Source organism: Lucilia sericata, unplaced genomic scaffold, assembly GCF_015586225.1.
Source record: "Lucilia sericata isolate MDLA Ls3-8-SP2 unplaced genomic scaffold, ASM1558622v1 Contig000120F_arrow, whole genome shotgun sequence".
Taxonomy (NCBI): domain Eukaryota; kingdom Metazoa; phylum Arthropoda; class Insecta; order Diptera; family Calliphoridae; genus Lucilia; species Lucilia sericata.
The window spans coordinates 277,494-291,438 of NW_023994152.1; the positions used below are offsets into that span (position 1 = coordinate 277,494).

The window sequence follows — 13,945 nt, forward strand, 5'->3', positions numbered from 1 at the left end:
ACAACTACTTTTTACTAAAACTGCTAATGAGTTTGATTATGATTCTTACCTTAGTTCTTAGCTCTTCATCAGCACGAACTAATATTTCTTGACCGGCTGAGATGTAACTCAATAGAGCTCTTTGTGGTTCCGTCAGATTCACAGAACTAATACGTACTTCCTTAGACTAAAAAAAATAAAAAATAAAACAGTCAGTTGGTGAATTAATCATGAAATTCATGTTAACTTTGCTTTTAAGTATAATGAAAACCTACTCTGTGAAACTTTGAAATTTTGCCTTCATTTTATTAACAATTTGCAGCATTTAATTAGAGAATATTTAAAGATAGATTGTTAGTTAAAGGAATTATATTTTCAAAAATAGAATTTATGTAAAAAACTAATTGTAATCATTATAAAAAGTGTCGAAAGTAAAATACTAATGAGCAACTTAAAAAGAAAAATTAAAATTCTTAATGAAATGTATGCATAAATGAAAATAAAAAAGTGCCACTTACCGTGGGCGGTTGATGGGCATGGTTAACTTGCCCAACAAATGCGCCATATTGCACTGTTTGTAATTCGCCTTGAGTATACAATTTTTCGCCTAAAGAATATACGTAATAAATAAAAAATTGTTAAAATAAAAATAAAATATAAAAATTATAATCACAAAGCTACAAAAAAAGCACAAAATAAAACTTTACACTCATTTGAGAACCGTGTGTTCAATAACCAAATTACTGTTACAACTTATATTTTCAAAATGCAAATATTTAAATTAAAATATAAGTTTTAAAGACATAAAAAATCACTTATTTTGTTGAGTGATTTTCTATTAAAATAATGTCTAAAGAAAATTTCAAATATTCTGCACTTACCATCATCAGCTCTCATCATGCCAGGATGAGCCAACGATTCTGTGTTAATTTTTCCGATTTTATTCGTTTCATGTTGCAAAAACGTAGCTCTGTTAACGAAAAACGAAAATTTATGAATATTTTGAAAGCCTAAAGAGAGCTTTTGTGCTAAAACTTACTTGGAAGGTGCCACAGATTCTTCGACCATAGTTGATCCCTCATCACCCTCAATGCCAAAATGATCCTTGGTCTGTTTCTTTTTCAATATAATATCTATGTAGCCAGCAATCAACTGAACAATTTGTTCAGCTTCTGTGGTCTGCACCGAATAATACTGATTGGCATAATCACCAAAATCAAGTGTAAATGTATTGGGTGAAGCACCCCAACGTCTAACAGTGGTCAAAGGCCATGAAACTAAAATTTCCTTAGTACGTTCATCCAAACGTAAAACGGAATCTTTAGTTACACCCAATAGACGTGGTACTAGTTTATTTTTACCATTCATTTTTTCTTTGACCAAAAAGAAGGTTACACCATAAGTGGGCAGTTCGCGGGCGGTTTTGGTGTACAAGACCTTAGCATCAATTTCGGAGAGATCAACATGTTTTTTGTGTTCGGCAAAGATTTTCTTTTCGATACCTTTAACACGCACATATGATTGTGGTAAAAAGTCTTTTAAACTGTAAAAAGGTAAAGCGGTTAGATACTATCTAAAAGGTAAAATTGGGCCAATGAACTTACTCTAAGAATCCAGGCTTGTGTTTAGATTCATTGTGAGGACCAAATTGTATATGGGTCTGTATGCCAGCAAATTCACAAGCTAAAATAAAATATAACAAATAGGGAAATTAAATGTTAGGAAAATGATAAGTGTATGTTTAATTGCATTGATGTAATATTTAGTTTTATTTACCTTTTTCTTGCGTAACCGGATGTGTGCCATCCAAAATAGCATCACGTGCTTGAACATATAACAAATTCAGTTGTACGGGATCACGTGAATCAATATTTTGATCGGAAAAGAAAAATCGACGACGCAGCAGTACAGTTTCGGATTCGTCAATACCTTGTTCGCGCAAAGTTTTACCCACATCAACCCAGTTTACTAAAATAAATATTTAATGTTAATTTTAAATATTTTACAACTGTTCAAGGCTCAACTTACTTTCATCATCGGTTTTTAATTTTTTACGCAAACTTTCCATTTTGGTATCACGATCCTTTTCCATAATTTTTCGTCTCAAAGTCAAGGTTCCAAATTTATTATCGGGCAAATTTTCATTTTGCGATTCGGTATCTTCGCGTACCAAACCGTATTCGTCATGATTGGTAATACCGATTTTTGTGCAAATCACAATCATCAGTTGGGAGACTGGTTGTGAATCATCTACTAAAATGGTTTTAACAGCACCATCCAACATGCGAACTCTAAGAGTACGCAATTTACGACGATATTCCAGTGTATCCTGATTGTGTAAAATATAATAGCTCAAGGTGCGGCCATTTTCCATCCAAACACCTTGTTGAGTCTGTTCATCTGGCATAAAAAGGCCATATTCACTAGCTGTAAAGTAGGGGGCGAAGAAAACGATATAAATATTTTTTTATTTAATTATAATCAACATATTTTTTATAGAACTTTTAATAACAATTATTGATTTATTTTGTATGTGTTGATGTTATTGTTGTTGTTGTTTTATTATAAGTACTTACGTTGTCCCTGAACAGCTTCAGCAAATTTATCTCTGATTATTTTGCAAGCATCGAATATTGTTGTATTGGGATGAAATTGTATGGTTTTCGTTACACGTCCACCCTCCAATTGTATACGTAACGATAATGTTGACATTTTTATTTCTCTTCTTTAGTATTTGGTCGTCTTGGTTTTTTGCTTCTTCTAGTAATTTATCTAGTTCTTCTGGTTCGTCGTTAAATACTCTTTGAAAATATTCGTTGTATAGAAAAAGTAGCTTTGATGATGATGAAGATAATAATGAGAGTGGTAGTGTTGGTGGTGGTGGTTGTATTGGTCGTCTTGGTACTATAATAAATAATTCGAAGGCAGACGATTTTCTTGTTCTTCTTCCCTTTATAATAATAAAAGGCACTGCAAATAATAAAAGAGAAAAAAAAAAAGATGAAACGATTTTTTAAAAATAATTGAGAATACACTTGAAGAAAAAAGTTTTTTAGATAAAGTTTAAAAGTAATATCTAGGGAATTAGTTTGAAAAAATAAATTGTTAACAGCATTTCATTAAAGGTCTTTGAGGATATCTATATGTCTATATCCTATTAGATGGACTAATGAAGTTCTACTCCCTCTATAATATGTTATCCCTTTAAGTTATTTTATGGTAAAAGATTGATAGTTTTAACCTAGTTTTAGCAATTGTTCTTAATTTATATTTAACTAACTAAATATTTCTTTCAGTGTATATGCTGGAGAGAAAATATGATGTACTTAAAAAAAGCAAACGTTAATATGACACAGATTTTCTTTTTTGTGTGTGAGTTTTTCTTTTTTTTCAACTTTTCCATAAGCACTAGAATAAACATCGATTTCAAAACGGTTTTTTTCCAAGTATAATCATGCAGTAAATTGTATAGTGTGTAGAGGTTCAAGATTCCACCCTTAATGTGTGGAAACACAAGTGTAAGGCGACCGACTGCTACTACTACTGTATGTTTGCTAAACTCAGACATACATACACAAACAAACAATTGTAATGGTTGAATAGAATGAATAGTTGGGTAGCTTTATGCTGGCTGGGTGATGTATATTTTCCAATTTAATGGAGAAATAATGGACATAGATATATTCTCATTGAGAAAAAAAATCATAAAGAAATATGCAGTATAATAGTTCAACACCCTTGAACGTTTTCGGATTTATAGCAGAGGTAGGAACAAAGAGAAACAAACAAAATATATAAAAAAATACAAAAATTTTCTGGATTTAAATGTTTGTTGTTGCTTTAATATGTGGAACTATATTAAAAATTAAACACAAACAAAGAAAAAAATCGATATTTGACCAAAATTTTAAGCCGGTTTGAAGTTAAACAATTTCTTTATGTTTTCATTTAATAAATATTTTCTTTTTTTAATAATATGTACTATTAAAGCATAATAAAACTGTTATAGGTATAGATTTATAAGTAAAATAGGGTTGGAAAAAAATTGTCAGTAAAATCAATACTAACATTTTTCTTTTATAAAAGCTTAAAAATTTATTTAATAAATTTTTGTTTAATAACAATTAAGAATTTCAGTTTGTTGTTAATGGAGTTGTAGCTGTATTTAAAATATAATTACTTTTTCTTTTAAAATTTGCCATATTTTTCACTTTTACAATATTTTCTGTATTTTTTTTTTTATTTTTATAATTTATACAACTTTTTTTATATGTATTCTTTTTAGCACTTTGTTTGTGGAAGTTCTTTTTTTTGTTATTTTTTCCCAATTTATTATTATTGAAACATGTATTCACAGCTAACGCACCCAAATAATACTGAAATCCCTTTTAGTTAAGCTTAACTAACAAAGCGGTATAGTTTTTATGGATTGTAGAAAAAAACGAAAGATTCGTTTGAATCTGTGTTATTTGATTTTTATTTAGGGGATGCTGTATGTTTAGTACTAGATTTCTGTAAGAATTATATGTGCTAAAAACAACAAATCTGTGGTGTATGAAACTCTCTATAGGATTAGAGCATGCGCTCTTAAAACAAACTTTCCTCTTTACTCCCTTAAATAGAAATCAAAATTTAGTTTGACGAACAGTGTTGTTAAGGTTTAGGGTATGATTTAGAGTCAGAAATGTATTATTATATTTGTTAACTTTTCACATTATAACTGTAATATTTTTAGAGAAAAACGCTAAATTTGCATTATTATAACAGTATCTATATTCTCCAAAGGAGCAAATCTCTACACAATGAAAGTTAAAGGTAATTTTGTAAGTTGCCAGATTTAAAAGAAATGTGTGCAGAATTGTCCGTTAGTTAGCAAAGTAATTTTAAAGTTTTAAATTAAGGACTTTTTCGTTCGTATTGTAATATTTACCGATTTCTCCTTTGTCTTGAGGTTAATATTTGAAAAAATTATTTTAAAGAAAAACCATTGAGTTTTGTAATAGGATATCTATCAAATTCTGTCTGTGTTCTATTTATATATAGATGGACTAATGTCTCAACTGAATATTTCAATATTCTTGCTTTGTATGTGTAAAACAAGATGGTTTATTAAATGCTTTATTTCTTTAATTAAGGTTTAATGACATTTTTTTTAATGTGTACACTAGTGTGTCCCTAATCCCTATTTCATCATAAAGCAAAAATTGCAGTTTTAGCTTAATTAATACATTTAAAACAGTTTCTTTATGGTTCGCCAAACTTTAGATTCAATTACAGGAACTTTTTAAGTTGTTAGAAAGTAAAGAAAGAAATTTGTTTTGCTTACTGCAACCAAAAAAAATTAGTTGATTCAAAAATCTGATTTCATATAAAATCGGTTTTTGCAACTGAAGCTTTTTCTTTAGTGTCGAGATTCATACTAAAAGTTGTTTCGAATTTAATTAGAGAAATTCTGTTTTAATATATGATAGTTAAGAAAAATTCGGATCTCGTTGCTGTTTTCAGTTTAATGTGTCCGGCAAACTTTAGAAAACCTTTAAACAAACTCAATGTCGAATATATAAAGTTAAATAAATCACTGTCGAATTCAGAAAATTAGTTTTATAAAGGAAGTTTGAAAGCATCGTTTGTGGAAGAATTTTATTTTAGATACAGTTTGAAAGCCATTGGTTTAATTTTCTTTAATCAGCTGTTTAAATAACTTCTTATAATCGTTACGTCTTAAAACAAAGCTTCTTTTAGAACCATTTTCATTGGCTTCTCCCTAATAAAGAAGGTCTTAAATTTCACAATCTACTCCTTCACATATGATAATTTAACGAGCCAAAGGAATTCTCGTCTTTACTGGCCTCATCATTATTGTTTTGACATTTTACTTTATTAACCCCCCAAAGTAAAACAATGTTTTGTTTACATATCGAATCAAACAACAACAAGTGTTATTGATTTGACGAAAACAAAGAACGAATATTAAATAAAAGCAAAAAAAAACAAGAACCATAAAGCTGACCATTTAATGGTTTTGATTTCGAAAGTAATACCAACATTATGTGTGTGCGTGTATTTTTGCTTAAAAGAACAAAAATATAGTAATAACAAAGCAACAAACTCTTACACATACAATTGTATCGTGTTACAGTTTTGTTTTCTTTTCTGAAAATCATGTTTATGTTGGTTATACAATTTGACAGATACATATATAAACATTTTTCTCCCACTACTTTATTGTATATCTCTTTTAATCTTAAAAGTGACATCACCCGTTATTCGAATAAAAACAACAATTTGACTTGATGATGACCCACTTTGCATAAATATCATTAGAAGAGATTGAGTAAATTGAGATTGAGAGGTAATAAGAGAGACAGTGTTAATATAAAATCAGTTAAAATAATGCGTTTAATTTAATTTGATACTAATTTAAATTCGTATGATCAGAAACTTGAAAAAAAAACTCTTTACATTCTGAATATAACTTGAGTATTATCATAGAATTAATTAAACTGCGCATTTTAAGGAACAATCCTCTACATATTTCGTGATCAGATTATAAGGAAAGTTTTTGGTAAAGATTTTAGATTATTAGAAAAATTTAGCCGGGATTTAAATTTAACTTAAATTTATGAATATTTACTCTTCAGGGGGTAACATTTAGTAAAAATTTTAAAAGCTGTGTTGGGTAAAGGAATTTTTCGCGAATACATATTTCTATGATTAGATCTATTGATTTAAACAGAAAATTAACTATTTCAAATATTAACTTTCTAATCTTCTTAAATCTTTCAAGAAAATACATATTTAAATAATAATATTATAATAAAGAATAATTAATTTACTTACATTTAAAATTATTAAAGCTCTTGAACGCATCTTTATAAATTTGTTTGTTAAAAACAATAACAACAACAATAAAAAGGCACATTCTGGCAAAGGCAGAAAGCAAAGGCATCTCAATTGGATTTGATTATTTATGTAATATAAATAATCTTTTTCCAGAGCAGAACTCTGATTCAAGAAAGAACTCTTATCAAACAAAACGATATTCGAATTTAATTTTTCAAATCGTCGAAATCGTATTTGAAAGTTTTGAGTTTTCTGAATCTATGTTACCGCGACAAGGAGTTTTTTGTATAGGCACGTTTGTGGTGATGACGTTGAAATACGTTTTCAAACTTAAACGTAAGAAAGTTTAAAAAACGTTTTCATAATTATAACAATTGGTTTTTAACAAAAGATTTAAACAAAAACGAAGCAATTTAACAGTTAAAATTTTAATTGTAACAATTTGTTTTTCTTTTTATAAACTATATAACGAGTTGAGTTTTTTTAATTGTCCATTTTATAAATCTGACAATTTTAGGCTGCAACGGTGTGTTTTTTAATAAGGCACTCAAAACTTAAAATGTGTTTTTAAAATGTTCAAAATATTGTTCATTGTAAAACAAAACGAAAATTTATAAATAATTTTAACAGTTTTTCTTTTAAAAAAAAGGCACTTGTTTTTAAAAAGCTATAGTTAGTTAAATCGTATACATAAGGCACTTTATGTTTTTCTTCTTAAAATTTTCACGTTTTTTTATTAAAAAATTATAAAACTTTGTGTGTGTTTGGCAAATATGTTCACATGTTGAAGTTGACTTTGGTATTAAAAGGAACACTTGACTTTGAAATTAACTTTAGTTATTTTGAATTTGAAATTCATTATGTACTGCTGCGAAGTCCTTTAACTATTTTGGATGGCTGATGTCTTTTCCGATCTGTGGTTAGGCCTAGAATGATGTGTTTTGCTGGCGACACATCGTGGGTTTCTGTCTGAAAAATTCAATCATCCTACTAGTCCTCAGTAAATGACGACGTTAAACAGTCGTCTAGTATGGCCATAACTGCGCATGCTCCACATTAATACGAAATAATTCATACAACTATGTATGCAATATGATGTTGAGTATTACCACATAAAGATCCTGTAAAAGGAAGCTGTACAATTGGAGTGGTAAATGAGCATCACTCGTTTGTCCTTTGCTTGGTGTATTGAGATCTCAATGTTAGTTTTTGTGTAAAATAAACTAAGTTGTTTGTTACAAATAATATATGTGAAATATGTATATTTCTATATATTATAGTAACTTTAAGCAAAAACAAGTGTTTGTTTTTAAAAAAAAAAAGACAAACAGTAGCAGCCCTTAGTTTGAAATTACCAGAATAAGGGTGCTCAACTCAACTGTTAGTTTGGTTAACACTCAAAAGGGGAAATGATAATTTCGCCCATTGCTGCTGACAACTCATTTAAGGAAAATGAGTGTCTTTGTTGGATTTTGAGTGGTTATTTAGAAATATTGCTAAATCTTATATTGCAGTAATGCTGACATCATAAACATCATTATCATCATCATCTTCACCAACCATCACGTGAAAATCTCCAACTGTGTTACATTGTGTTGCCAAGTGTGCGGAGTCGAGTAGCAACTTCTTGAACAGTAGAATTATATAACCGTAGAAAATTCTTGTTAGAATTTTCCTTTTGCTCTTTTGTTTTTTGTTTTATTCATTAATATGCAAAAAAAAATTATTGTGTAAAAAACAAACAACCAAACTACAACTTAGTGTTTTTTTCTAAACAAAAATCTATTTTTTAGAGGGAGTGGAAAATGCGTCATGATGTTAAAGGAAAACTGCAAACAGCAGGACTTTTTAGCTTAACACGTTTAATCTATTAATACCCTCTCGCTAGCGCTCGATTGTCATCTAATTAGTTTGTCAATTTTCAATTTCAAAACATGAAAATACACTTTTTTTAAATCGAAATGACGAGCTATTCTTTTTTAACATAATGATCCATTGATTAATGAAATCTTGTCGTTATTTCGTTTTCTTATAAGACTAAAACTAAAATAAAAAATTAAATTTGATGGCAAACTGGGAAGAATAATATTTTTGCAATATTAAACTAAACAAAAATATATTGTTAGCAACATGGGAAGCAGCAGAAGTTTTAAAAATTAATTTAGATGGATAACATCATTTCAAACAAGAGACAATCAAATCATTATTGAAAATTGAGAGTTGGAGGTAAATTAACAATTTAAATTCAAATTTCTACTATAAAAAAAAATAGATTAAAAAAGATTTTCGATCAATTTCCCGGAAAATTGTACACAAAAAAAGTTTAACTTTTTAGTTTGAAATGCGAAATACGATTTTTTGTGTTGAAATTAAAATACAGGAAGAGATACAATAAAAGTTAATACTACCAACTAATCAGTCGATTGTTACAACTGATACTATGTGTAGAATTATACAGGCCATCAAAAAAAGTCGTAACCCTGACACCAAGTTAGACGTTTCTAAAGGATTGAGTTGCGCTGTATCCGAATCCGACTCAGATTTTCTCAATCACATCTGGGATTTGAGATACCGTGTCCTGAAATTTGTGACGCTATAGCAGCGCCAAGACAATTTCATTTATAAAATATTGTATTACATTTGGAAGTTCATTCTGCCAAAGGCTTAATATCTGACATATCTTCCTTATTATTGGAGATAAACACTGTATTCAGAAAATGAAAAAAATGCAGGAAAATAAGTGTAAAATAGGCAAAACTATGCAGATATGCACAAAATTTTTTCCAAAATTGTCTAAATCTTCTGAAGTTTAAAAATAACCTTAATTTTCGACTATGCCGAATCTTACATACATAAATACCCAACATCCAACTTCGTCACTATCGATATTAATATGACTCTGGGATAATTTTTGGAAGTTGGCCATCTATGAAGTGTGTCAGAAAAAACTAACACACACATTTCTAGTCAAAACTTATCCCTGGTCTACCAAATTATAATTATTTTGATAACGTTAGCTTTCAAACGTATATCAGATATCCAGGCTAATTATAAGCAATATTTCCCTGGGAGTTTATTCCCTTTTGCATGCTTTATGTATTGGAGATGGAACAAATTCCCCAGGAGTCTATTATTCAGAATAGACTTGATTATCTTTTCTAAATCATTAATTTCCAACTGTTGTTTCGGTCAAAATGGATTCCGAGAAAAATGTACGAGAAAAAATAACAAAAACTTAAAAAGAAAAAAAATCAATCTAATTTTATTAAAATCGCAAAAGATCTGATCTGAATGAAAATCTGGATCGGCAAGAAAAAAGGTCTAGCAGATATTGATAAGGCAAAATAAGTCGAACAACTGTTTCGAAGACTTCCATTAGAAAAGCAACTAGTAAAGTTAAATGCTCATAGCCAAAACTAATGGATTGAGGTCGTATAAAGTTCACAACTTTCGCATCAAGATTTTTATGCAGCTGATAGACGAGGTAATGTTCAAGAAAAATCCCCAAGATGTTTCTTGTCTGGGAAGCCATTATCCATAGAGGAGAGATCTCAGAGTGTCTTCATATTTCATATTTCAAAAGGCTCTTAAGTGGTATTCAATCAAAAAATTACAATTTTTTACCACGACAAGCTAATCTACAAAACTGTCTGGCACTTTGTACTGTATTGAACTCTTGTTTTAGTGGACCACTGAAATCTCTTAGTGATTTGCTATGAGAGGAGGTTATATAGGGGTTTGATCAATTACCAAACGATCCTTAAGAGAATTGAGTACAGAGGTTTCGGTTAATAAAAAACTAGTTTATGTCAAATTTCATAATTTGTTTATATTTATTATATAAGCCGGTTATAAACCTTAGTTATATATTCTAGATCGCTTTTGTCTACTTTCAATACCAAAGAAACTGGATCAAGAGAAAATATTTGTGGAAAATGTCAGCCTTTTAGGACCTAACGTATTCCTGACTCAAAAGGTAGTAGTTACTAAAAACAAAAAACTGTTTCTACAACTAGAACCACCGCTCAGGACCGTATAAAAACGGTAAGGTCGTTTGAAAAAAAGTTTTTAATATATCATTTTATTCTAAATTTAGAAATAATAGGTGTTTGAATCTTTGTCAAATAAAAGAAACATTGGTCCTTTGTTTGAGTCGAAAAATTTATAAAAGAAAAAGCTGTAACTTCTGACACAGCTAGAAGGTACTTTAGACATTAATCAAAAATATAATTGAAAAAACATAGTTTATTTATCAGTTTCATTTAAAAACCCATATTCTAAATAAACATCTTAATTTTACACAAATTAAAAGCATTTGTTATTTTTGGCATCTAACAAGATTTCTTTATTTAATATTTAGTTAAATACATTTTACTTACTGAAAACAAACTCAGTACTTTTTGATGCAAAATAAAAAGGATGGAGGATGAGCAGAGAAATATTGGATGGTATAGATAGAAACATTTATCAAGCCAACAACACACTCATAAAGAATCAGCCATAAAATCTCAATTGGCGCGACAATGTGGCGCCAATCTGCCATTTTGTTTTTTCTATGTAATTCGGTAAATAAACTTGTATGTATGTTCCTTCAAAGGATATACACACACACATATGTACATATGTACAAAAGTATTTACTAAAAACATTTATATATAACTATGTACAATGTACATACTTGACAGTTGCAAAAATAAAAAACGAAAGAAGAAACCAATAATAAAAATGTAAGCGCCATTTTGGAGACTTTAGAAAATGAATAAACATTTTGAACCATTATTATATTGTTATTGTTGTTGTTAAATGAGGGAATGTGTGGGAAAAATATTAATAATTGTCAACGTATCACATTCATCCTGTATTTTATTCCGTTTAAAAAATTTAATTAATTTTAACCACAAATCCATGCACAAGTGACCATTATTTTAAAATGTATATTTTTCTAATTTATTTATAATTAAACTTAAAAAATTAATTTAAAAAATTTTACTCACCTTTTCACTTAGTGTTGTATTGATGTCCTTATAGGAAAATCCAAAAATAAATGTGTATATTTTTGTAATTCAAAATGCTTAGAGCATTTGTCGTTCGTTATAGAAAAAGTTGGTTTGTGTTTAAAAATATTGCGGTCTGTAATTAAAAAAAAAATAGAAAAAAATATTAGTACTTGTGTGAAAATTAATAATCAATAAAACTTATTAATAGGAAAATTTTTACTTTCAGATATTAAATTTCTATTGGAAAATTTTTCACAATTTATGTTTGTTGAACCACAAAAACGAACTCAACTTTCTATGAAATGAAAATGTTGACTAAACTAAACTAAGTTCAATAATCGTATAACAAATTCTAACCGCAACAGTAGCTATGTAAATCTGACAGAAATTAAATGTAGATCGCGATCATCATACTTTCTATCTCGCTCCCACACACTTTTTCCTAAATTTATCTAAAATTACTAGGTAAATTTTAGTTTACTTATATATCTTTACTTATTTATTTAAATTTGTCAAAAAGACATGTTTAGCATCAACATCCTTTTGTATTCGAGTAAAACTGATTATACAGAGATCTTTATCAATAAATAACAATGAAGAATATAACGCATTGATATATTTCCTTCCCACATTATTCTTTTCTCTTTTATTTATTAATTAAAATTGTTATTACGATAATAATAGAAAGAATTTAATATTTCGGAGAATTTATCATGTTAACAGTAAAATAGGTTCCGGTATAAAAATGATACAAAATGACGAAAAAGAAATGTAATGATTTTTGGAATAGGATCATAGACTAGATTATAAACTATAGTCCAGACTATAGACTAGACTATAGACTAGACTATAGACTAGACTATAGACTAGACTATAGACTAGACTATAGACTAGACCATAGACTAGACTATAGACTAGACTATAGACTAGACTATAGACTAGACTATAGACTAGACTATAGACTAGACTATCGACTAGACTATAGACTAGACTATAGACTAGGCTATAGACTAGACTATAGACTAGACTATAGACTAGACTATAGACTAGACTATAGACTAGACTATAGAATATAGAGAATTTATCATGTTAACAGTAAATAGGTTCCGGTATAAAAATGATACAAAATGACGAAAAAGAAATGTAATGATTTTTGGAATAGGATCATAGACTAGATTATAAACTATAGTCCAGACTATAGACTAGACTATAGACTAGACTATAGACTAGACTATAGACTAGACTATAGACTAGACTATAGACTAGACTATAGACTAGACTATAGACTAGACTATAGACTAGACTATAGACTAGACTATAGACTAGACTATCGACTAGACTATAGACTAGACTATAGACTAGGCTAGACTAGACTAGACTAGACTATAGACTAGACTATAGACTAGACTATAGACTAGGCTATAGACTAGACTATAGACTAGACTATAGACTAGACTATAGACTAGACTATAGACTAGACTATAGACTAGGCCTATAGACTAGACTATAGACTAGACTATAGACTAGACATAGAACTAGACTATAGACTAGACTATAGACTAGACTATAGACTAGACTATAGACTAGACTATAGACTAGACTATAGACTAGACTATAGACTAGACTATAGACTAGAGCTATAGACTAGACTATAGACTAGACTATTAGACTAGCTATAGACTAGACTATAGACTAGACTATAGACTAGGGACTATAGACTAGACTATAGACTAGACTATAGACTAGACTATAGACTAGACTATAGACTAGACTATAGACTAGACTATAGACTAGACTATAGACTAGACTATAGACTAGACTATAGACTAGACTATAGACTAGACTATAGACTAGACTATAGACTAGACTATAGACTAGACTATAGACTAGACTATAGACTAGACTATAGACTAGACTATAGACTAGACTATAGACTAGACTATAGAATAGACTATAGACTATAGACTAGACTATAGACTAGACTATAGACTAGACTATAGACTAGACTATAGACTAGACTATAGACTAGACTATAGACTAGACTATAGACTAGACTATAGACTAGACTATAGACTAGACTATAGACTAGACTATAGACTAGACTATAGACTAGACTATAGACTAGA

General features: G+C 29.1%; 1 protein-coding gene across 6 annotated transcripts in view; it reads right to left on the reverse strand.

Annotated features, from left to right (window-relative positions):
• LOC119600758 (talin-1) overlaps positions 1 to 13,945 on the reverse strand; it is a 48,562-nt gene that overhangs the window by 10,180 nt on the left and 24,437 nt on the right. For 5 of the 6 annotated variants that reach the window (XM_037951252.1, XM_037951256.1, XM_037951251.1 and 2 more), the window contains exons 3-11: positions 11,817 to 11,952; positions 2,556 to 2,949; positions 2,008 to 2,406; positions 1,756 to 1,947; positions 1,584 to 1,662; positions 1,019 to 1,522; positions 861 to 949; positions 498 to 586; positions 50 to 166 (exon numbers count right to left, since the gene is read on the reverse strand). In XM_037951252.1, the coding sequence (XP_037807180.1) occupies positions 50 to 166; positions 498 to 586; positions 861 to 949; positions 1,019 to 1,522; positions 1,584 to 1,662; positions 1,756 to 1,947; positions 2,008 to 2,406; positions 2,556 to 2,691 (1,605 nt within the window). In that variant the 5' untranslated portion in view covers positions 2,692 to 2,949; positions 11,817 to 11,952. Of the gene's footprint in view, positions 1 to 49; positions 167 to 254; positions 278 to 497; positions 587 to 860; positions 950 to 1,018; positions 1,523 to 1,583; positions 1,663 to 1,755; positions 1,948 to 2,007; positions 2,407 to 2,555; positions 2,950 to 11,816; positions 11,953 to 13,945 lie in introns of all 6 variants that reach the window. The other variant, XR_005231163.1, reaches the window with a different exon arrangement.